The sequence below is a fragment of the Myxocyprinus asiaticus genome, chromosome 33, assembly GCF_019703515.2.
Source record: "Myxocyprinus asiaticus isolate MX2 ecotype Aquarium Trade chromosome 33, UBuf_Myxa_2, whole genome shotgun sequence".
Lineage (NCBI taxonomy): Eukaryota > Metazoa > Chordata > Actinopteri > Cypriniformes > Catostomidae > Myxocyprinus > Myxocyprinus asiaticus.
Window position 1 is genome coordinate 23799293 of NC_059376.1, and position 24784 is coordinate 23824076.

Here is a 24784-nt window from a genome sequence, read left to right on the forward strand (position 1 = left end):
AATCAACTTCTGATTCCCAGGGTTTTAGTTTCATGCTGAGGTAATTTATATGCTTTATACGTAAACCCAATGGCTTTTTAGGAAAGAAGTTTCTCAACAGTTTGTGAAATTTTGATCTTCCCTACAAAAAATGAGGCCACAGATATTATCAGATAAACTGTATAATATTTGTTATGTGATAATCTGATCTGTGTGAATTATTGCCTTAGGACAAACTCCACCTTGTCTGTTAGTGCTAGTTAAGCAGAAACTTGTAATTATATTTCAGGCAAGGTGAGACAAATAAAGCAATTGCAAATATGTCTCCCTTCAGGCCTCATTCTGTTCCTGTGTTTGGGCACACTGACGATGCTGCGTCCGAACGTGTCGTTCATGGCTCCCGTGCAGGAGAAGGTGGTGTTTGGGATGTTCTTTCTGGGTGCAGTCCTCTGTTTGTGTTTTTCATGGCTTTTTCACACCGTCTACTGTCACTCTGAAAAAGTCTCCAGAACTTTCTCGAAGTAAGTGACACTAGTTTTCCAAGGACAGACACCACCCCATACTCAGAGCACCATACAGAGCACTAGTGAATAAACTGACATTTGCTGTGTTTTTAGGTGTATTCTTATCAGGGGTCCTACAGTCAAAGAAGACCTGGAAATACCATGGAATTTTGAAGAAATTGTCTATAGTGAACATATATTTTTTTTCTAATTAGGCTTAGAAAAGCATAATTTAAAGAGTTAGTTCACCCAAAAATGAAAATTCTCTCATGATTTACTCACCCTCCTGGAATCCCATATGTGTATGACTTTCTTTCTTCTGCAGAACACAAATTAAGAAAGGGAGCATAAAAGTAATACATATGACTCCAGTGGTTAAATCCATGTGTTCAGACACGATTTGATAGGTGTGGGTGAGAAACAGATCAATATTTAAGTCCTTTTTTACTACAAATTCCCCTCCCTACTCAGTCAATCTCCACTTTAGTTTTACTTTCTTCTTCTTCTGTTTTTGGTGATTCACAGTCTTAATGGATATCGCCCCCTACAGGCCAGAGAGGAGAATTTATGATAAAAAGACTTAAATATTTATCTGTTTCTCACCCAGACCTATCATATTGTGTCTGAACACATGAATTTAAGCACTGGAGTCATATGAATTACTTTTATGCTCCCTTTATGTGGATTTTGGAGCGTTGAAATTTTGCCACCCATTCACTTCCATTGTGAGGACCTACAGAGCTGAGATATTCTTTAGAATCTTAATTTGTGTTCAGCAAATAAAAGAAAGTCATTCACATCTGGGATGCCAGGAGGGTGAGTAAATAATGAGAGAATTTTCATTTTTGGGTGAACTATCCCTTTAATTGACTAGAAATTGTTCTGTAAAGAAACTGCTCTTTTCTCTATAAAATTATAAAAAAATAAAATAAAAAACTGGAAACATCATGGAATTTCTTTGGTCAAAAGGAGTGGTAACTCTGTTTTAGATTTAAAGGAATAGTTCACCCAAAAATAAAAAAAAATTCTCTCATCATTTACTCACCCTCACGCCATCCCAGATGTGTATGACTTTCTATCTTCTGCAGAACACAAATTATGCTTTTTTAGAAGAATATTTCAGCTCTGTAGGTCCATACAATGCAAGTGAATGGTGGCAAGAACAAAGAAAGTCATGCACATATGGGATGGCATGAAGGTGAGAAAATGATGAGAGGTTTTTCATTTTTGGGAGAACTATCCCTTTAAGCACAAGTTTCATGAAATAGATCATGTAACTTTGTGTTTATTTTTTTGTCCCTAGGTTGGATTACTCTGGGATTGCGTTGTTGATCATGGGCTCATTTGTTCCATGGCTGTACTACTCATTCTACTGCTCTCCTCAGCCACGGCTCATCTATCTCTCGGTTGTGTGTGTGCTGGGTGTTGCTGCTCTCATTGTGGCTCAGTGGGACCGCTTTGCCACTCCTCGCCACCGGTGCACACGTGCAGGTAACACGTGTTCACCAGTTAATATCAGCGCTTGAAGGGGCCTGGGTAGCTCAGCGAGTACTGACGCTGACTACCACCCCTGGAGTCGTGAGTTCGAATCCAGGGTGTGCTGAGTGACTCCAGCCAGGTCTCCTAAGCAACCAAATTGGCCCGGTTGCTAGGGAGGGTAGAGTCACATGGGGTAACCTCCTCGTGGTTGCGATTATTAGTTCTCGCTCTCAGTGGGGCGCGTGGTAAGTTGTGCGTGGATCGTGGAGAGTAGCATGAGCCTCCACATGCTGTGAGTCTCTGTAGTGTCATGCACAGCGAGCCACATGATAAGATGCGTGGATTAAGGGTCTCGGAAGCAGAGGCGAGTAACCGCGCCACCAAGAGGACCTACTAAGTAGTGGGAATTGGGCATTCCAAATTGGGGAGAAAAGGGGATTAAAAATATATATATATAAATTAATCAGCGCTTGAAACGTTCCACCTATATGATTGTCAGTGTATTTTTCTTTGTGTTAAGGTGTATTCCTGGGTCTCGGGCTGAGTGGACTCATTCCTACAATGCACTTTACCATCACAGAGGGTTTTGTGAAGGCGACAACAGTCGGTCAGATGGGCTGGTTCTATCTGATGGGAGCCATGTATGTCAGTGGAGCAGCACTTTATGCAGCACGGATACCAGAACGCTATTTCCCTGGACAATGTGACATCTGGGTAAGACTCTTAATTACATGATCAATAAAGAGAATGTTGCATGTAAAAGTTGTGAGATAAGCATACGATATGATGCAGCTGCAGTCATAGCCTCTCTCTGTTTTTCTTTCTCAGTTCCAGTCTCATCAGATATTCCATGTGTTGGTTGTGGGTGCTGCATTTGTCCATTTTTATGGAATATCTAACTTGCAGGAGTTCCGTTATAGCCTGGAAGGAGGCTGCACAGATGACTCTCTGTTATAAAAAATAAATCTACACCATTTACCACAAATCACTTGAACTGTGGCCATAGCCTGCTCACTTCACAATGAAACTGAAGCCAATACAATACTTATTTAAAGATTTTAGTAACTTTAAAGGATTTTAACGCATAGGAAGAAAAATAAAGAACTAGGTGCGCTTCAATGGTGTAAAAAAAAAAATGTAAATAAGCTTCCAGTAGTCCTTAAACATCTTAAAATGTCTTAATTGGTATAAAAAGTCTTAATTAGCATTGATTAATAAATTATTAAATTTAAATGGTTAAATAAATATAGTCTGCGTGCTTCAAAGTGAAGACGCGTGACTGTTGCACTTTCTCCAAGCACGCGAGGGGCTCTCCAGCGACGATCTACTGTTGATGAATTACTGCTCATATTTATTATATGGCAATGTTTACTTTATAGTGTTTATATTGTAATACGTTGTATATGATTGTAAGTGTGCATATCTTGTTCCTTTATCTGTTTTTGTGGGCAGCTGGCAGCACGGACATTTAAAAATAAGATTCTGTTTATAGTTAGAAGTCCTGCATTATATTTTGGTTGTACAATAAACTGCATTTGGGATTTCATTCAATTTGGACTCTTGTAGCCTGTATGTCTGGGCAGCAATGTCAGAGTAAACACATTAATGTATCAATTTTAAAAACCATCTGCCAATTAATCTTTTATGCTTTCTTCAAACACCTTAAGTATTGGCATTGGCAATATCCATTATCAGTCAACCTCAAATTGATCTGTATTGGAATATTGGTACATGAACCAATTTTAATAAGAAGCATTTATGATTAAATAGTATACTTCCATGAATGCAGTTAGTGGAATAACTGCTAGAGGAAAACATATTTTGAATATTGGAAACTTGCAGATACCCCGTTTTGCTGATAAGCACTGTTAATGCATTTTTGAATGTGTGCCCCATCCTGTTAAAGTAAAAGAGTCAATGATACATGATTTATTTTGAGATTGTTTAGGTTTGCTCCTGATTGGGCATAGGGTATCAGTTTTATTGGTTCAGGTCTTTCAAATTTTAGACTTTTATTTTAAAAACTGCAGCAACCCTGATTATAGCCACTGGTGCTCATTGGAAAAAGAGGCGACATAACTCATGAAAAAATAGAAAGATCCAAGGCACTCACGTGAAGATAAAAAAAAAAGAAGCCTTTATTTAACTGGTCTTAAAACATCTTAAAAATATGCTGTTGGCCAACATGATTCCGCTAAAAAGCCTTCATCATGGTACAATTTCATAAAAAATGGACAATATGTAGTTGAGGTACATCAACAGCTGGTTGATAAGTGGGAGTGGCTACAACCAGTCTACTCACAGATGGTACTGTATATTTCAATCAACTAAGGCGGATGGAAACTTTTGCCTCTGAGGATAGTATTATGATCCGTTTTGTTTTTTGTTTTTTATCTATCGAGGTATGTAGAATAGATCACCATTAGGATGCCTGGTTATTTTCAAATCAAGAAACTGTATCTCAGTCAATGAACATTCCAAGATCAGTTTTAAATTATTATTGATAACATTAACAAATTTATGAAAAGTAAAGTTCTTTTTCTGAAACTGACCAAATCAAAAAGACATCATCAATAAACCTTCCTCACCACTCAATTTTATCACGAAAGGGTTTGACAGAGGAATAAAGAAACCTTCCCACAATCTTTAAAATAAATTAAGATAATTTGGCGTAAAGCAAGCACCCATGAGCATACCCTTCACTTGTTTGTAGAACTGGTCGTGAAGTAAAAAATGCAATGTTCAGAAGAGTCCACTCAGTTAATTGGAGAATAAAAGCAGTAGGTGTCATATTTTCAGTAGAGCTAATGCTCAAGAAATGTCCCTATCTGCATGGTCAATACACTGTAAATATACAATTCTACACCCATTGTGACTAAGAAAGATAATACTGTATAATTCTTAATGTCATTAATTATAGTCAGGACAGAAGTACTGTCATAAATAAAGGATGGGAGACCAGACACGAACAGTTCAGTCAAGTAGTCATTGCTACAAATTATAGGCCTTCATGGTGGAGTCACTTGATTCTTGTGAATCTTCTTGGGCAAAATGTAAAAGGATGGGATATGAAGATCTTTACCAAGTAATAATAATTCAAATAAAAAACATGTTCCTTGTGAAAGATACATTTTTCATCCTTGGCTGTAGTCAGATAGAACTGAAGAGTTCCTTTTTATATCTTCTCCAAGGGATTGGGAGGCAAAGGTTGGGACATCTTAGGAATGCTACCGGGCAGCTATTTTCTATGTATAAAAGCAGCATAACTGTACAGCTCCTATCTACTTGAATGGGGAAAGATTACGGTCAAAGAAAATATTTAAAATCAACAGTAAAATCTGAAAACAATGGTATCATAAATTGTGCTTCTTTAGCTCTGATCAAGCTGGAAAAAGCTATTGCACATATGTATTCTACAGTGACAGGCGATGTCTGTATCTAAAAGGTAATTGGCTCTTTTACCTGTAAGGGGGGACTTCCTTTCCAACGTCAGCCATGTGGTCTAATTTCACTTTAACACAAGTGGTCCGTCTCAGGGCAAAATAGTCTCTGGTAAAAAATAAGGTAAAGAAAATCTATTCCACTTTTATCTGACAGTTCTCTGGGTATTACTGTACATTATTGTTTAATTATTGTTTTAATAAAATATAAAACGTTAAAGTTAAAAATTTTACAATATAGTTTATAAAATAAGTTTTGTTCTAGCTTCATTTATTTTATAAAAGTCATCTTGAAGTGACAACAATAAAACCGTGCACGGTTGTAATGTAAATGTGCATTAAAAAAAATCAATAAATGAAACCATGCGCGGGCATTGTGCTTACAGTGCGCATGCGCGTTGGTGACGTTCAGTGTTTTGCTTGAGATGCGCGCACACGTGAGCGCTGTTCTTTTCACTGCTGAAGTAGAATTAATCAAAGTACCTGAATTAATTCACTTCAGACCTGCGGGGCTGTCCCTGAGTGAGGTGCAAGAAGATGGACAAATAGACCACCGTGTGTTGTCATCTAGTTCTGGTCCATTTCTGTTCTGCTGAGGATCAGTTGAACACTGTAAGTTCAGATACAAATGTATTTGTATATGTGTTAGCATTCGTGTTTAGTTAGCTTTAGCATGCAGCTCAATCACACAGGCGATGCTTAAACTCCCACCTCATTTAGACAAAACACTTTTTGATGAAATTTTCATTATAATAGTAATAGTAAGTGTCTAGAAATTATTTCTGGTTGAGGAACGCATAGTCTGAGAGCCCACCAAACAAACCGGAATTTATTGACTTACAACCAGTGTATAGCACAAATGTTATCCTCTTTAAATTTCATTACATTTTATTGGTTATCATGTTGTATTATCAAACAAAATTGCTTTCTAATTTAAAATTAAATTAAAATGTAAAATTATTGTTGCATATCGCCACCTACAGGGCAGGAAGGAGAATTTATAGTTAAAAAGGACTTAGATTTTGATCTGATTCTCACCCATACTTATAATATCACTTTAACCACTGGAGTCTGGATTACTTTTATGCTGCCTTTATGTGCTTTTTGAGCGTAAACATTTTGGTCACCATTCACTTGCATTGTGAGGGCATACAGAGCTAAAATATTCTTCTATAAATCTTTCTTTGTGTTGTGTAAAACAAAGTCATATACATCTGGGATGGCATGAGGGTGATAAAATGATGAGAGACATTTCATTTGTGGATGAACTGTCCCAGTCACCACCCTTTTATTAGACACTTTAGCTCATGGATTAAATTAGTCATGGCTGACTGTGAATAGTGAATTTCTATAATGGCATCTGTGACTGAAAACTACTGATTTTGAATGATGCTGCATCCACACCACTGGCTGTCAGTGTAAGTCCAAGATGACACAAACAAAAAGTTACTGAGTGCACCTTTTCCATTTGAGTTTCCTTTTGTCTTTGAAGACTGTAATGTACACCTTTGTATGAAATCTTCAGTTTTTTGGCAATTTCAAGCATTGTATAGCCTTCATTCCTCAAAACAATGATTGACTGATGAGTTTCTAGAGAAAGCTGTTTCTTTTTTTTGTTGCCATTTTTGACCTAATATTGACCTTAAGACATGCCAGTCTATTGCATACTGTGGCAACTCAAAAACAAACACAAAGACAATATTAAGCTTTTTTTAATTAACCAAATAGCTTTCAACTGTGTTTGATATTATGGGAAGTGATTTTCTAGTACCAAATTAGCAATTTAGCGTGATTACTCAAGGATAAGGTGTTGGAGTGATGGCTGCTGGAAATGGGGTCTGTCTAGATTTGATAAAAAAAATTACTTTTTTCAAATAGTGATGGTGCTGTTTTTTACATCAGTAATGTCCTGACTATACTTTGTGATCAGTTGAGTGTCACTTTAGTGAATTAAAGTACCAATTTTCTTCCGAAACAGCAAAATCTGTACATTATTCTAAACTTCTGGCCGCCAGTGTATGTGGCAATGCTTATCAGTATTTGTCCTCTCTTGAACTGAGATTTGATGATTGGTGTAGGCAGCTACACTGTCTGTTACCTCAGAGGTTAACTAATAAAAAAGATTTTTTATTTTAAATCCCAAATTTGGGTTCACACAGTTCTTTTTTGTACATATATTCATAAAACCATGCTTTTAGTTTGTTGCCAGGAATTTTAGGACTATCTCTGAATGACATTTTAATGTAGTCCTGGTTGTGTCCTGCAGAAGGCCTCATCCTGCAGTGCCTTAGGATTTGTCTTTGCACCGCGCACCCTGTTGTCATGGCGCCCAAGGACATCATGACCAATTCGCACGCCAAATCCATATTGAATGCCATGAATGCTCTGAGGAAGAGCAACACACTGTGTGACATCACTCTGAGGGTGGAGAGCACAGATTTCCCAGCCCACCGCATCGTGCTGGCTGCCTGCAGTGATTATTTCTGTGCCATGTTCACCAGTGAGGTAACAAACACCCTCAATATGCACTGATTCTGACATTGTATTCTAATATGTTCCAGAAACCATCACTGTTTAAACCACAGTGGTTTCACCTGTCATTAACTACGTTTCCATTCAAGGATTTTTTTGCGACAAAGGTGTAGCGCATCAAAAATTTTACTGATGTAGCTGATGAAAATGCAAATTATCGCTAAAATTTCACAAGTGTCGACATAATATTTTTACGTTTAACCCTAGCGCATATACTCTATGTCAATGCTTCAAATGTCACGAAAAACTAGTTTGGAAACCCTTTTTATTGATAAAATTGGCATTAACGCAAAAATGTAGTGTCACATGACAGAATTTACCCCAATCGTTAGCCTGTGTTAATCATGATGACACTGTACGTGAAGCATTACTCGCACTGTTATGGATTGGCCTTAATGGCATACCTGCACAGATCCGATGCTGCAAACACATCTGCGTCATGACACTTCCAGGAGTGCCAACACAAATATCTCTCATGTACCTGTCATCGACAAGTGCACGGAGAACAAATGAATGGCCACTCTTTGTGATTAATTTAATCGTGGTAGCCATCCATTTATTTATTAAAGTTGCTTTTCCACACCATTCAAAATAATAGACAGCAGTCATGGAATTAGCCCACAATACAAAGAACATATAATTTCTGTACACAAAGATGTTTTAAATTAAAAATAAATACACAATACTAGGAGAGAAATTTCAGTGTGCTTTTTTGGAACATTAACATATAGACCAATTCTATAAAATTATTGTTTAGCTTACTTATGAAAAAATGCCGGCAAAATTCCCTGTATTAAATTAAAGAATTTACCAAACTAATTAAGCATTAAATAAAAAAATTTTTATTACCAAACGAAAAAAAAAAAATATTGTTAGGCCTATATACTTGCCTTTTTTACACAAACTTAAATTAGCCTTACCCTGTTCTGTAGATGAAAAAAATGTAGGCTGAATGACATTCTCAGAATGTTCTACACTTTTTTCAAGATTATAAACTGTCAGAACTATTTGTATAATGCTGAGTTCACTTTCAGAAAACGAGATTTTGAACATTTAAAACTTTAAAATATTTTAAATCTAACCCTCTTTACCTCGGATCGCATTTGCTGAGCTTCTTCAGAAAATGTAAATTGCATTATGACACAAAAATTAATTTTAGATGACAGTCAAGTTCAATTGGTCGTTAAAAGTTGCTGGACAAATATGCGGGACATAATGCAGTTGTGATGGCATTGCTTTAGATTAGATGATTGTTCAAAACAGCCTATTGAATATCAGGAATGTTTCATATGTAAACCCTGATATTACCCCGCATACATTTTTCTTTAATAGCTGTGCGCACAGCTTATACACATCGATGGATGGTCCTTATACTAAGACCGAAAGTTTCCCCCACTACCTGGTGCAAGTTGCCAGCTTGAACAGGGCCATGACGATTCACTTTCGGGTTGGAACCTACGATAGGCGCAACATCAGGACAAATATTACAGTCCTATCAGAAGGACATCTGCTCCCTTTTGATTGCAATTCCTCGTCTTTTGATTGCATTTATTTGTGAAATTAAAATGACAGTAAGCTGGCTAATTTCAGTGAATTGTCTCAATACTCTCCCCATTTTAAAAAGACTTCGGGGGAACACATTTCTGTATTGAAATGGCTTAAGACAGATATCTTTTGGGATAAACCAAAATTTATGCGACAAAGTGTTTTTTTAAGCGTGACGTCATCACGCACACCATGTTTATTGATAAAAGGCCATTTGAATGGAAACGGGCTGAAGATGCAAAAAAAATGTTTGTGATTAAAATTTTTATTGATTCATCTATTAAAAAGGCACAGCAAAACATATATATAAACAGAATCAATATTTTACCCTAACGATCCCCCTTCACCCAACCCCCATCAACACCCTGGTGGTCACATAATTACAGACACACAAAAAAGTATATAAATAAATTAATAAAAAATAAAATAAATAATAAACTAATCACACATATCCCCTACACCTCTCTCCACTGTCCCTCCCCAAGAGCCCTCCAAAAAAGACAGATATTTGCCCCATTTCTCCCCAAATGGGTCTAGACTCCCCAGTCTTTTGGATATCCCCTCCTCAAGAGCTGCCACTCTGGTGACCTCTGAACACCACTCCTGAAATGGGGGTGCTACAGCCGACTTCCAGCTCCTTAGAATAATCTTTCTGGCATTCAAAATACTAGTTAGGACCCAGTTTTTCATGTGTTTATTCTCCAAATTAATGACTGCCCCATCTCCTAAGATACAGTGTCTGGGGCAAAATAAAATCCGAGAGGCCAAAACCTCGCACATAAAACTCTGAATCCTCAACCAGAATCTTAACACATCCCCAAAAAACATGGGTTGTGTCTCCATCTTCTGATTGACATTGCCAGCAGGTGGGTGTGTCTTTAAGACCAAGCCTATGCAATCTACAGGGGGTCCAACAGACTCTATGTAAAATCTTATATTACATAAGGCAAACCCTTGCATCTCTAGATGCAGATTTGATGTTTTTTTAAGAATCCTAGCCCACACTCCCTCACCCAATACCAAATTTAGATCTTTCTCCCATAATCTCTTAAAAGAAGTTGAAGTTCCTTCAACTTTGGGCGGAAATTACATTGCTGTGGAGAAAGTTGCTTTCTGATTGAACCACTAACACAGCTCATGTAAACGCATAAACCGATTTTGAGAATTAACAGGGAGTAATACACTGATGCCTCATGACCTTTTCCGAAAGCAGTAATCACCTTTCCCAGGGTGTCTGCTGCTTTAGGGGGTGTAGCAAAGCAGGTGGCGCAATTGTACAAAAAATTTTTTACGCATTTTCACTTTGTCGATAACAAAACAGCATGAAAAGTGGATGGAGACTAGGTTACTGTTAGCACAGTTTGTTCTCAAATTATTTGCCTAAACAAACCACCTAAAGGGCTAACGTGAGCTCATAATAGCAGTTCTAATTAATGCCAGGAAAAGCCTTCAAATTGGAGCGAGAGGCTTCTGAGTAACACTCAAATTATCAGGAAAAAAAATCCTTCTTTTGTCCTTGTGGTTAGCACACATGCTCCAGCTGAAAATAAAAGATAATAACAATCCTCTCTCTCTTTTATCCCTGCTAATAAAAGTGACAAAAAGTTAAAAAAAAATATCATCTTAACTTTTTGTAGCATTTCTGATCCTTCATGGTAGGAGGTGCAGTTGTCTTTTTTACTCTCAGACATGGTGAATCTGAGTGGAGGGTCTCGAATGGCTGGCTCAGTGGGTGCTTCTCTTTTCTTAAATTGTGCTTTCTCGTTTCCTTGCTCCTCTGTTCTCAAGCACAATACCCAGAAACCAATCAAAGTCTGGCATCATTAAGGACGGATCAATTCTCTAAATGCACCGTGAGGACGGAGGACAGAGGAAGCTTACCGAGGACACTTGATTGAGGAAGCACAGAAGCATCCTATGCGGAAGAATTTTTGGTTGGAGCACCTGATGCATGTGTAAATTCTCCCCTTCACATCTGACAGAACATTTTTAATTCATGTTTCACCTTTGCAGTTTAAATAAACCATAATTGTCACATACTTTAATGGTGCATCTTGAATTATTAGGTTTTATTATGAAAATATCAATAAATCAAGTTTTAACAACATAACTGCAAGCGATCTGAGGATGCAGCTGCGCAGAGACAGTGATTTAAAGTGACGTGTGAATGAGCAAAACATTCCATTGTAGAAGTCTTGCTTCGATTCCTCCACCTTGCTTCCTTAACTTGCATCCTTTCCTCATTTCCTAAGAAGGAAGAGCTACTGTAGGAAGTGAGAAAAAGAAGCAAGGAAAGGAAACAAGGATGCACAATTTCAGAAATGAGAAGCGCCTGCTGTTACCATAAGAAGGGAAGTGCCCCAAAACTGTTCACACAGTGTGTTTTTTTTTTTCTTTTCTTTTTTTGTTAGGCTCTGCAAAAGTTGGGATGACTGCAAGAAAGTACATTGACAGTACAGTTTTTACCTAATTTTGCTTTTGCATTGTTAAGTGCTGTTGCATTGCTAATTTTGCTGTTGAGTGCCGGTCATTTTGAATGCCAGTTCTGGACACTTGACCCAAACTTTATTTTATATAAGCTTTATATACAGTTCTCAAAGCATGTGAATACATTGTGGTTTGATCATTTGTAGTATATTTGTGATATTAGTATAGTTTCTCACTTATTCACTTACCTCTCTTTGTCTAGCTTTCTGAAAAAGGGAAGTCCTTTGTAGACATTCAGGGCCTCACTGCTTCAACTATGGAGATCCTGCTGGACTTTGTTTACACAGAGACAGTGCTGGTTACTGTTGAAAATGTGCAGGAGCTGCTGCCTGCTGCCTGTCTTCTGCAGCTTAAAGGTACAAACACACAAACCTGCTAAATTGCCCCTTCGCTCTACTCCGCCCCCTTTGATTACTGTTGGACGTTCTGACAAGCTTTGCAGAACTTCCCATAGGAATGAATGGGAGATTGCTGTGAACGGCCTAGTTTTTGGCAAAATATTCTCGAAAACTGAATGGATATTATTCTTACATGAGCAGGAATGAAAAGTGATGTTGCAAAGCATTTTTTAAAGAAATTGTTAAATTACACCATATACTGTACAGCGATTACACACCAGATAACAATTGTATAAGTGAACAGAAAAGGTAACAACGTGTCTACAACACATACGGTTTTGTGAACCCTTTATTAATGAGACACTTCACCCAAAAATTAAGATTCTCTCATTATTTACTCACCCTCATGATATCCCAGGTGTGTATGACTTTCTTTCTTCACCAGAACACATCTGAATAAAAATAAAAATATCTTGGCTCATTAGGTCCTTAAAATGCAAGTGAATGGAGATTTCTCTTTTGAGTCTCCAAAAATCACAGACAGTCAGCATACACGTCATCGATACGACTTCAGTGGTTAAATGAATGTCTTCTAAAGTGATACGATCACTTTAACTATCGCCTCTACTATGACCTGAAACAGTACATAAATGAATTAACATTAAGTTAGCTTTAATTTATCTCTGAGCAAATGTAAGTGTACTTATGTTTATTTAGGAATGAGGGCTGACACCCATAGCATTCTCTTCTCAAGATTTATTTAAAGATTAAAAAAAGAGAGAGAGAAAAAATGTGTTCTCTCTGGGTACCTTATGTTACTGACCATGTATACATGCACTTAAGAGAATGGTTTATTCCAGGGTGTTTGCAGAAAGCCGCATACTGGAACCAAGAATGGCGATTTCCTTACGCCGTGTAAGGGATTAAGAGAAAGCAGTTTAACACACCCAGGTTTCTCCCAGAGAACGCGGCTTATGTGGTCGTTTTACAGGTTTTTTTTTTTTTTTGTTTTTTTTTTTGGACTTTTGGACTTTTTCTCCCAACTTGGAATGCCCAATTCCCAATGTGCTTTTAAGTCCTCGTGGTCGCGTAGTGATTTGTCAACACAATGGAAAGAATTAAAAGCTTCTGGGAGTACTTTCTTCTGAGAAAAGCACATACACTATAAACCAGGGTCTAAAAACGAGATGTTTTCAATTTCGGTTCGTTCTGAGCAGAAACAATATTTTTTTTTTGTTCTGGTTCCGGCTTTTCACTGCATTCTTTCCAAATACCGGTTAACATCATTTAAAAGTTACGTTTTCACTCCGGAACAATTGAATGGGTCTACGTTCCCGTTTTCGGTTACGTTCTGCAAAAAACTTTTTCATTCCTTGAACCGTATTTTGTCCCTGTTATAAACTATACCCATTAATACACACCAATGTAAAAAATTAATTGTCCCTCATGTTCACATACAGGTATACATCGATCAGCCACAACATTAAAACTACCTGCCTAATATTGTGTAGGTCCCCCTCGTGCCGCCAAAACAGTGCCAACCCGCATCTCAGAATAGCATTCTGAGATACTATTCTTCTCACCACAATTGTACAGAGCGGTTATCTGATTTACCGTAGACTTTGTCAGTTTGAACCAGTCTGGCCATTCTCTGTTGACCTCTCTCATCAACAAGGCATTTCCATCTGCAGAACTGCCGCTCACTGGATGTTTTTTGTTTTTGGCACCATTTGGAGTAAATTGTAGAGACTGTTGTGCATGAAAATCCCAGGACATCAGCAGTTACAGAAATACTCAAACCAGCCCATCTAGCACCAACAATCATCCATGCGATTATCTTATCAGCCAATCGTGTGGCTGCAGTGCATAAAAACATGCAGATATGGGTCAGGAGCTTCAGTTAATGTTCACATCAACCATCAGAATGGGGAAAAAATTTGATCTCAGTGATTTGGAGCGTGGCATGATTGTTGGTGCCACATAGGCTGGTTTGAGTATTTCTGTAACTGCTGATCTCCTGGGAATTTCATGTACAACAGTCTCTAGAATTTACTCCAAATGGTGCCAAAAACAAAAAACATCCAGTGAGCGGCAGTTCTGTGGATGGAAATGCCTTGTTGATGAGAGAGGTCAACCGAGAATGGCCAGACTGGTTTGAACTGAAAATGTCTATGGTAACTCAGATAACCACACTGTAAGATTGTGGTGAGAAGAATAGTATCTCATAACGCTATTCTGAGATGCGGGTTGGCGCTGTTTTGGTGGCACGATGGGGACCTATGCAATATTAGGCAGGTGGTTTTAATGTTGTGGCTGATCGGTGTGTGCGCTGGTACATTGGGGGAATCCTGGAGTTTTACTAAAGATGGAAACCCCAATATTGCAGAGCAATTCCGCTGCAGGTCGCGATAGAAACAAACACAGCAACAACTCTGGAATATTTTGAGATAAAGCAAAGCAATGGAGAATAAAATAGCGAAGTCTTCCTCGGATGCCATGTTTGTTATTTACACAAGCTTTGGGTGGAAATTACATTGCTGTGGAGAAAGTTGCTTACTGATTGAACCACTAACACAGCTCATGTAAAGGTATAAACCGATTTCGAGACTTAATCAGCTTTCTCACAATAAACTGCTTACTGGTGTCCATGTAAACATGGTCACTTTTATAAGTGACCCTGCAACAATATTTTTTCCATATTTCTGGATAATTTCTATAATATTCTTCTTAAAACTAATCACGCACACAACTCCCAAAGACTTTCATTAGAAATATAGCAAATGCTTGTCACATGAAAATGGCACATGGCAACAGTTGCAAAGATAGGATTGGCCAGTAACACTTAAGGCGGGGTTTAGCAAAGGGTCAATTCATATCTTCGTTTTTCTGATCATTGCTTTTAATTCAAGAATATAAAAAATATTTTGTCTACAGCCTTTTTTATACAGCCTCATTTTACTTTTAGCTTGTCCAGTGTAAATTAAGTTTTAGTACATTTGTCAACATGGACATTATTGTGAACATCAGTGGCCTATACTGCTATTAACAAACCAGTTTTAGTGCTAATGTTAAGATAGCTTGTGTCAAACAAAACATTTGATAAGTAAGTTCAGTACGTCTATGTTATACCCATGATGGTGTGTAGCCATTTGTTTTACTGGTACAATATATGATAAATGTTTAAAAAAGATGAACATCTTTGTGTGTCTAATGTAAAAAAAATTAATGACAGATTGTATTTTCAAATTTCTTGTCAATGTGAGGAAATGAATATCAAACTCTAGTTGAGAGGAGGGTATGATAAGGTACTGCTCTACTATGATGGAGACAAGCACATGTGCAAACCTGCATAAAATGAGGGGGTTGCTATTAGACCTGCTATTTGAACTCAGTTGCAGAAGATAAAGTCTAGAGAAGACTAATTTTGTCTCAACACAATTGAGAACAAATCATTGTCAGTGAAATGTATTTTCTTATACAGTAGAAAGAATGTAATACATTATTATAGACTGGAAAAGCATTTTGCCTTCTTAGAAACAGTATGTTTTTAGCTTTTAAACGCATACCTTGGGTCTTTAGTGACAGGACCATATCCACCCCCTGTACATCATCCATTTTTTGGAGTTGTGCCCACACCTCTTTAGTATTCCTCAACCTTTCTCATATGACTAATGTAACAAAAAAAAACAAACAAACAAAAAATATATTTTTATAACTGTATAAGTACCAAAAGTGTGTACAGCTCTTTTTGCGCTTCCATAAATCATATGTTTATGATTATTTCATAACTATATAAGTTTACTATCACAGGATATATATTTCTTTGTTTATTACAAGACAAATGAGTACTGTTCATACAAATTACTACTATACCATGTCAATTTTCTGTGCAACAGTGGTGCATTATCAGTTTTCCATATGAGTTTATACACATTATACATGCTATTTCTTACTCAGAGTGGCACTGATGTTTCAGTGATTTACTTACTTTACATTTCTCATAGCTATTTGATGAAGAAACAACATGGAAGTAAACTATAGCAAGTGTAACACATGAACAGGATGATTAGGTTATTGTCATTTGTGTGTACTACTGAAATTATGTAAATTGTGTGTCTATTTAGACTCAAAAAGTGAAAATGCATATGTGTAGCTTAAGATGTATTTGATAGCCAGCTGCGAATTCTCATGAAAGTTCAATGTGAAAGTAATGAATCCTAATCCTATCTAAGTCTGTCTTGATTTGTTGCATCGTCTCTTGGATACATGAAAATATAAAACATATATACTGAATATATTCTATTCTATTATTTTCCATTTGTCTTGAAAATACTTTGAAAATGTTTCATTATCTGGGCAATTTATAGATCCATTTGTGATAGACATACATGCCAGGTCTCTAAATAACCGAGTATGTAGTAATGTTTGGTGAAATACACATGCATTTAAGGGTTAACATAATGCAAAAACAATCAACAATCTCTTGGGCTCTTAACCGATTTTTCTGGTGTTTGCCAAAAGCCCTGTGACAACCTGTAAGCTTTTTGTCAGTTGAACTCTTTGGCTAGAGATTCAGAGATTTCTGTTAAGGGTGAAGATTAATTTTCCAGCATGCCAAAAAACTAAAGTAACTGTACAGTAAACAAACCAATAAACATCCACACATAAGAAAGAAAATATCTCATTTGTATGTATCTGCTTTTGCAGTTTGCAGTTTTGCCTTGTTACTACGCAGCTAAAACCCATCTGATGGTGTATATGTTTATTTGTGTACGTGTGTGTTCCCCACAGGTGTAAAGAGAGCTTGCTGTGATTTTCTGAATAGTCAGTTGGATCCATCAAACTGTCTGGGAATCAGAGACTTTGCAGAAACGCATAACTGTCTGGACTTGATGCAGGCAGCTGAACTGTTCTCGCAGAAGCACTTTGCAGAGGTGGTGCAACAGGAAGAGTATATGCTACTCAGTCAAAGTGAGGTGGAAAAACTCATCAAGTGTGATGAAATCCAGGTGAGACTGTCTGAACTCCAACTTGTTCTTTTCCTTACGGACACCTTACATGCATTTATCTCCTATGTTCCTATGCATATTGCAGTCTGAGTGAAACAAGGTTATTACATAAAAGCTTATTTCTCCTGCTCAGAGGATGAATTTAGTGTGTGTCTGCAGCCCAAATTATGCTGTTTTACAAAATTTTGCGCTTAATTCATAGGAACCAGTTCAGGCCGGCTGTCTGAGCAGCATATTTTTCTGCAAGTTTGGAATGGTCTTTGTTTAGCTTTCAAACAAGAACTGTAATAAAGACAAAAAATGCAAGTGCATGCCTTTAGTTCTTTATGCACACACAGACTCGGACGAAAACACCTGCCCTTTGTGTTGTTAAATTCCCGTCTCTCACCATGGTCCATTTATTGTGAAGGTGTAATTACAGCTATTGGACTTGAATTTTAGTCACATCCAGAAGTTACAGACCTAAACCATGAAAATTAAAAGGAATAATCACTGCAATAAAGTCATGCTGCAGGGATCTGTGACCTAGTTTATGTCTGAACAAATCTGAATGGCTTATGCATGTGTACAGGTTGACTCAGAGGAGCCTGTATTTGAAGCAGTTTTGAACTGGGTAAAGCACAACAGAAAAGAGAGAGAGCCATACCTGCCCGATCTGTTGGAGTATGTGCGCATGCCGCTGCTCACCCCACGATACATCACTGATGTCATTGACATAGAGGTTAGATTCTGCCATTTTCCAATACACCTAAATGAATTTAGTTTGCAGTTTAGTTTGTTTGCAGTTCATTTTGAGTGAGTTATTCAATGACAGTCATTGGAGTTATGTGTCTTGGTTTCAGCCATTGATACGCTGCAGTTTGCCATGTCGAGATTTGGTGGATGAAGCAAAGAAGTTTCACCTTCGGCCAGAGTTACGAAGCGAGATGCAGAGTCCTCGAACCCAAGCAAGACTCGGTCTGATGCCTCTGTGTATTTTTATAATTTAGGCCTGAAATCCTTCAGTCTTAAGAATCCTCAGAAAGGACTATTTTAGACCATTTGTCTCAGTGATCATGTAAATATCATTATGCAAGATCAGGCTGTTGCTGAATTAGATAAGCGTGTCTTAGCATGTTGACGATTTTCTAGTGAAGCCTTGTAAAACCACTTTCTGACATTTGGAATGGGTTGCAGGTGCCAAAGAGGTCCTGTTGGTAATCGGAGGATTTGGCAGCCAACAATCACCCATAGATGTTGTTGAGAAGTATGATCCCAAAACCAGAGAGTGGAGCTTTCTACCTGTGAGTGTAATTTCAATTTGTAGAGCACACCTATTCACTTTTCACCAATGTCAGTGGCTAAAAGGGCTGTTGGAGGAAATTGTGGTTGTGCACCCATCATAACCCCAGATCATCCAATGATCCTAACTGTTTGTAGGTCTGTGGTATTTAAGTGTGAGGTGAAGTGTGCGTTTTTTCCTGCCTAGTTCTAATTGACAGCTTAGTTCAAAATAACTCAGCTTGTTCTTTTATGTTCCAGAACATTGCAAGGAAGCGACGGTACGTTGCCACTGTTGCCCTTAATGATCGTGTTTATGTTATTGGTGGGTATGATGGCCGATCACGACTGAGTTCAGTTGAGTGTTTGGACTACACAGCAGATGAAGATGGAGTCTGGTACTCCGTCGCCACAATGAATGTTCGGCGAGGCCTTGCGGGAGCGACAACTCTTGGAGGTAAGAGTGTCACATTTGTCACTCTGACCTTTATCTATTTTGTGTAGGAATTGATGCTATTTTGTACACTTTAAAACAGTTTCATTTAAGAATGGGCCATGATTTTGAGGGACAGGCTGGGGAGGGAGTGGGGGAGGGGGATATAATGGGAGTTAAGTTGATTCTGTGTGGATATGTTCTGTTTATTCCATATTTCACATAAGAATCAGTAAAAATGTTAATAGCAAAAAAAGAATGTGCCATGATAGTTGACTAGTCATCCAAGTATCCACTGTTTGTTTAGTGAGGTCGACTAGTTTATTTTGATTTGTTGTAGCTATTAGACTGTTTACACGATAAAACCCTCCTAGAAAAGAGTTTAAATTCATCCCATTTAAAGCACGGCCGCCAAAGCCAAGCACATTCAGATGGTCTGTGTTTTTAAGACGGAGTGTTGAGATGAAAACAGGGTTCCCACGGTCATGGAAAACCTGGAAATATCTGGGAATATTAAAATTGTAATTTCAAGGCCTGGAAATGTCATGGAAATTGATAATTTCAAAACTTTATAATTTCCATAAGGAATGTACATTTTTCTAATTTTCCTCTTTAAGAATATTCCTAAAAAGGGGCAATTCAGACTGAGCACGCTTGCTAAAAACAAAATCTAGACACAGAGCAACAAACAGAACAGCACGCAGGTGTCTCGAAACAGATTTTTAAAAGTTACTGTTCTTTTTAAACTGACGGCGTCTAAAAAACATGGCACTCCTGTGCAACAAGCTGGAGAAGACAGCAAGATGCGACGCAATGGTTTAAGACTTCCACTGAGTATAGAACAGTGCAGATAGATGGGAAAACACGTTCGATGTGAATTGGGCCTTATTCACTGTAGTGCCATCTTTGATTTATGATGGGAATGACAACAAGGCTGGGAGGAATAGACGCACGGTCTCTTCAATAGGCTGTACTGTAGTTTAAAGTGTTTTTGGACTGTTCCCCAGACAAAACATTTTTTTAAAATCTTTCCAAGTACATTCAGTAGACAAAAAATTCCAGACAACATTATTAGCTTTATACCTTGCGTGCCATTGAAGAGAGGTCTATCCAGCACAGCCTCGTGCCATTCACGTTAAAAATCAAAGATGGCACTACTGTGAAAGACTATATTTGTGAGAAAATTGTTCTCTTGGGTCAGTGATCAAAGCGGCTCAGAAATCAGTCTGAATGATTCATTAGTGAATTGGTCTGAATTAAAAAGAAAAATTTTATTTAGTTTTTTAAACCTGTATCCAGTAATCACTAACGCCTGGAAAAGTCCTGGAATTTCATTGGTATAAAAGGGTGGGAACCCTGTTTAAAGACTCCAACTTTAAAAAAGTGGTTTGAGACCCCTGCATTCTGTTCCATTCCGTTGTGCTTGATTTGATAGTCTAATTACACAAGGCTTGTTTAAGATTGATTAGACTTTAAAAATAGGTACACTATATTGCCAAAAGTATTCGCTCACCCATTCAAATAATTGAATTCAGGTGTTCCAATCACTTCCATGGCCACAGGTGTGTAAAATGAAGCACCTAGGCATGCAGACTGCTTCTACAAACATTTGTGAAAGAATGGGCCGCTCTCAGGAGCTCAGTGAATTCCAGCGTGGTACTGTGAGAGGATGCCACCTGTGCAACAAGTCCAGTCGTGAAATTTCCTCGCTACTAAATATTCCACAGTCAACTGTCAGTGGTATTATAACAAAGTGGAAGCGATCAGGAATGACAGCAACTCAGCCACGAAGTGGTTGGCCATGTAAAATGACAGAGCGGGGTCAGCGGATGCTGAGGCGCATAGTGCGCAGAGGTCGCCAACTTTCTGCAGAGTCAATCGCTACAGACCTCCAAAGTTCATGTGGCCTTCAGATTAGCTCAAGAACAGTGCGTAGAGAGCTTCATGGAATGGGTTTCCATGGCCGAGCAGCTGCATCCAAGCCATACATCACCAAGTGCAATGCAAAGCGTCGGATGCAGTGGTGTAAAGCACGCCGCCACTGGACTCTAGAGCAGTGGAGACGCGATCTCTGGAGTGACGAATCACGCTTCTCCATCTGGCAATCTGATGGACGAGTCTGGGTTTGGCGGTTGCCAGGAGAACGGTACTTGTCTGACTGCATTGTGCCAACTGTGAAGTTTGGTGGAGGGGTTATGGTGTGGGGTTGTTTTTCAGGAGCTGGGCTTGGCCCCTTAGTTCCAGTGAAAGGAATTCTGAATGCTTCAGCATACCAAGAGATTTTGGACAATCCATGCTCCCAACTTTGTGGGAACAGTTTGGTGATGGCCCCTTCCTGTTCCAACATGACTGTGCACCAGTGCACAAAGCAAGGTCCATAAAGACATGGATGAGTGAGTTTGGTGTGGAAGAAATTGACTGGCCTGCACAGAGTCCTGACCTCAACCCGATAGAGCACCTTTGGGATGAATTAGAGCGAAGACTGCGAACCAGGCCTTCTCGTCCAACATCAGTGTCTGACCTCACAAATGCGCTTCTGGAAGAATGGTCAAAAATTCCCATAAACACACTCCTAAACCTTGTGGAAAGCCTTCCCAGAAGAGTTGAAGCTGTTATAGCTGCAAAGGGTGGGCCGACGTCATATTAAACCCTATGGATTAAGAATGGGATGTCACTTAAGTTCATATGCGTCTAAAGGCAGATGAGCGAATACTTTTGGCAATATAGTGTAGTTTTGTACATCCCTAATTTCTTTTAAATTCTGGCCTAAGGTGGGCTGTGTTTGTAAAGACTTTGTGAGATGTTGTGAGGATTGATGAAGCAGTACAGGTCACACAAGGCTGAAACTAAACCTGCCAACCAAACTAGTTCAGTTAGTTTGAATTCTGTGGGTTCAGTGGATGTAGAGCAGGTGATTTTACTTCTGGTGAATGTTGTCGGGCTGAACCTCGCCTAAAGTGCTTCTCTTCTGTGAGTCAGTTGAGTAAACCACCTCTTGTGTCAATCAAAATGTTGAAATTTGCAAAGGTTCACTGACTCTTGACTCAGTGAGTCAATTTCCCCCTACTTTATACTGATGATTTTTTCTTCCCCAGATATGATCTATGTTGCTGGTGGATTCGATGGTAGTCGACGTCACACCAGTATGGAACGTTATGACCCCAATATTGACCAGTGGAGCATGCTGGGAGATATGCAGACTGCCAGGGAGGGAGCAGGACTTGTGGTAGCAAGTGGACTCATTTACTGTTTAGGTAACATCCTGTAGATTTAAAGGTATCATGGAACTTCAGAATGATATTGATAGTATTTATTGTCAGAGAAAAAGTTTTACTTGTGATATAGGGTAAATTTAAATTACTGGAAGTCAATGGAGACTTCATTTCTGTACTGAGTAACCAGAAATACAATTTCTTATTAGTGTGCATAATGACAGAAACTTGGAAGTCTTGGTGCTGCTAAGTTTAGGTAGACCTGCAACTGTTCAGTCCTGTGGTAAACATTGTGTTGTTGTGGCTGCAGGAGGCTATGATGGTCTGAACATCCTGAATTCTGTAGAGCGGTATGACCCTCACACAGGGCACTGGACCAGCGTCACTCCCATGGCCAACAAACGCTCGGGTAAGCATGCATGCATATCTGTTTTAACATATCTGCATTGTTGTTTTTGAAAATATTACCTAAAATTTTACATTACATTTTATATTCTGTAATGAGTCCTAAAACATATTTAAGTTAATAGTGGGGGAAACCATACTTTTCTGTATATCGTTTCTAGCAGTTTCAATCAACTGCTTTTTTCTGTGTGTGGCAGGTGCTGGCGTGGCTTTGCTTAATGATCACATATACGTTGTCGGAGGGTTTGATGGCACAGCCCACCTGTCTTCCGTAGAGGTGTATAACATCCGCACAGACTACTGGACCACTGTGGCCAATATGACCACTCCACGCTGCTATGTCGGAGCCACAGTCCTGAGGGGCCGTCTTTACGCCATTGCAGGGTGAGATGTCAATATGCATGTTAAACACAGCTCTCCAGTTTTGTGTCTTTTGTAAATCGATTTATTGTCTGTGATGAGAAATAATGTTCATATTAGAGGTCGACCGATAGTGGATTTTGCCGATAACGATAACTAAGGTGGTGGAAAAGGCCGATAACCGATTAATTGGCCGATAGTTTTTAAAAATGATACTATGAATAGAATGTTAAAACGTTTTCTTAGTACTTCCTTACTATGATAGGCACAGACATAAAGGCTACAAGGGAATAAAATCCCAGATGCCGTTTGTGCAACCAAAATCCTAAAGATAACCAGGAAATGTTTTTTATTTATTAAACCCGATTAGATTTTTTATTGTTATTCACAAGATATGAAGTTGGAAACACAATGTGCAGTATATGCTTACTGACTGGGCATGTTTCCACATAATCACATTTTTCTTTGCATGCCCTCATTTCAATTAAGAGCACTTAATTATCTATTCAACAACAACAAAAAAATGCATTAAAGTGAGTTTAAAAACATGGATGAATGCTGTATTGTCAATGATGAAAGATTTAGATACAGTATTTATTTCACCTTTATAGGTCGCTGCTATACTGTAGAACCAAGCTGTTCTAACTGTAGTATCCTCCAGGGCTGGACACAGAGAAATGGAGGATTTAAAAAAAAAATATCTGCATCTATCGGCATAGATATTTCCAGATAACAGATTGTTCCAAAAAGCAACTATCAGCACAGATTAAAGGGTAAAACCGATATATCAGTCTACCTCTTATTCTTATTTAACAAGATGCTTTGATATCGTGTGTCTTTTCTTTGCAGATATGATGGCAACGCCTTACTCAGCAGCATTGAATGTTATGACCCTGTGATCGACAGCTGGGAAGTGGTAACTTCAATGGCAACACAGCGCTGTGATGCAGGCGTTTGTGTGCTCAGAGAAAAATGAGAAGAGATGGGAGACTGAAACAGAGGAGCTTTAGAATATCTGTACACTGGAATCTGTGATCCACCAATCAGCTGAAAATCCAGACTCCATTTTTATGACTCTCTCCTCTTTTTGCACTCAAGTTCTGTTGTCATCTGACACATCAGTGTTTTTCTTAGTGAAGAGGAAAAACACTAACTTTATGATACAGTCAACGTGTGTTTTGTCACCATGTTTTTTCTTCATACAACTTTGTGATCTTTGGTTACCTGTGAGATTCACACAGCTGGGTCCTCTAAAGTGCAATATAATCTGCTGGTGTCAAAATGTCTCAGAGAAGAGACACGTGTGTGTATGCCTTACTGCCCATGTGACTTAATCTTTCCTGCATACTGATTGACTGAAGGAGAGAAAATTACCAGATTCATCAGGACATGTTGACAAAGGTGCTTTGTGTAATTTCTCTTGTCATCTGTAATGTCAGTTATGACATCATCTCTTTGTTCTCAGTCTCTGGTGGCTTGGGCTTCTCTCATATTGACTCAGTCCTTTTCAATGCACCAATATCATGTACAGAACTATCAGCAAGATGCCACAAAGGAAGCTTGCTGGTGTTTTAAGTGTGCTTAGTAGTATAAATCGGAATGAATGGGTGAATTTAGATGTGCGTGCTCAGCAAAAACCGACCTTATGTTGTCTTGAGTTCTGGAAAATTGACCCATTAATATGGAGGAGGAATTGCATGGTGGATGATGTTCTGCAGTGCACTATTAATGTGGTTTTAATAGTGTGAATCCACGATAAAGACAATAAAGGAAAAGTCTTTTTATTATGTAACAAAACTGAG

The 24784-nt window shown here is 38.4% G+C and overlaps 2 protein-coding genes across 7 annotated transcripts in view; both read left to right on the forward strand.

Moving 5' to 3' along the window:
• The window catches only part of LOC127424257 (adiponectin receptor protein 1-like), a 15021-nt gene extending 11509 nt beyond the window's left edge, over window positions 1-3512 (forward strand). Inside the window, exons 5-8 of the mRNA XM_051669275.1 lie at window positions 314-500; window positions 1786-1973; window positions 2482-2675; window positions 2790-3512. Coding sequence (XP_051525235.1) covers window positions 314-500; window positions 1786-1973; window positions 2482-2675; window positions 2790-2918 — 698 coding nt within the window. The 3' untranslated portion in view covers window positions 2919-3512. The remainder of the gene's footprint in view (window positions 1-313; window positions 501-1785; window positions 1974-2481; window positions 2676-2789) is intronic.
• A 2291-nt stretch (window positions 3513-5803) lies between these two features.
• LOC127424251 (kelch-like protein 12) lies at window positions 5804-24779 on the forward strand. Of its 6 annotated transcripts, none has more exons than XR_007894434.1 (13): window positions 5804-6013; window positions 7668-7906; window positions 12168-12321; window positions 17095-17312; window positions 17884-18033; window positions 18155-18269; window positions 18489-18595; window positions 18834-19029; window positions 22101-22259; window positions 22528-22626; window positions 22820-23006; window positions 23594-23755; window positions 23832-23971. XR_007894434.1 is itself a non-coding variant. In XM_051669261.1 (13 exons), the coding sequence occupies exons 2-13, from the start codon at window positions 11396-11398 to the stop codon at window positions 23956-23958; spliced, it is 1581 nt and encodes a 526-aa protein (XP_051525221.1). In that variant the 5' UTR covers window positions 7768-7906; window positions 11267-11395; the 3' UTR covers window positions 23959-24779. The 6 variants fall into 6 exon arrangements, 5 of the variants coding, with proteins under 5 accessions (XP_051525219.1, XP_051525220.1, XP_051525221.1 ...); XM_051669261.1 differs by lacking the exons at window positions 5804-6013; window positions 23594-23755 and adding exons at window positions 11267-11433; window positions 11890-11920 and having other exon boundaries at window positions 7768-7906; window positions 23832-24779; XM_051669259.1 differs by lacking the exon at window positions 23594-23755 and having other exon boundaries at window positions 23832-24779.
• Window positions 24780-24784: the final 5 nt, after the last annotated feature.

Excerpts from the sequence above, each read along its gene's own strand:
- LOC127424251 (XM_051669259.1), top strand. The coding sequence starts at position 7,724 with ATGGCGCCCAAGGACATCATGACCAATTCGCACGCCAAATCCATATTG. Across the intron at positions 7,907-12,167 it reads GTGCCATGTTCACCAGTGAG|CTTTCTGAAAAAGGGAAGTC; the intron begins GTAACAAACACC and ends CTCTTTGTCTAG. Across the intron at positions 18,270-18,488 it reads TCGAACCCAAGCAAGACTCG|GTGCCAAAGAGGTCCTGTTG; the intron begins GTCTGATGCCTC and ends AATGGGTTGCAG.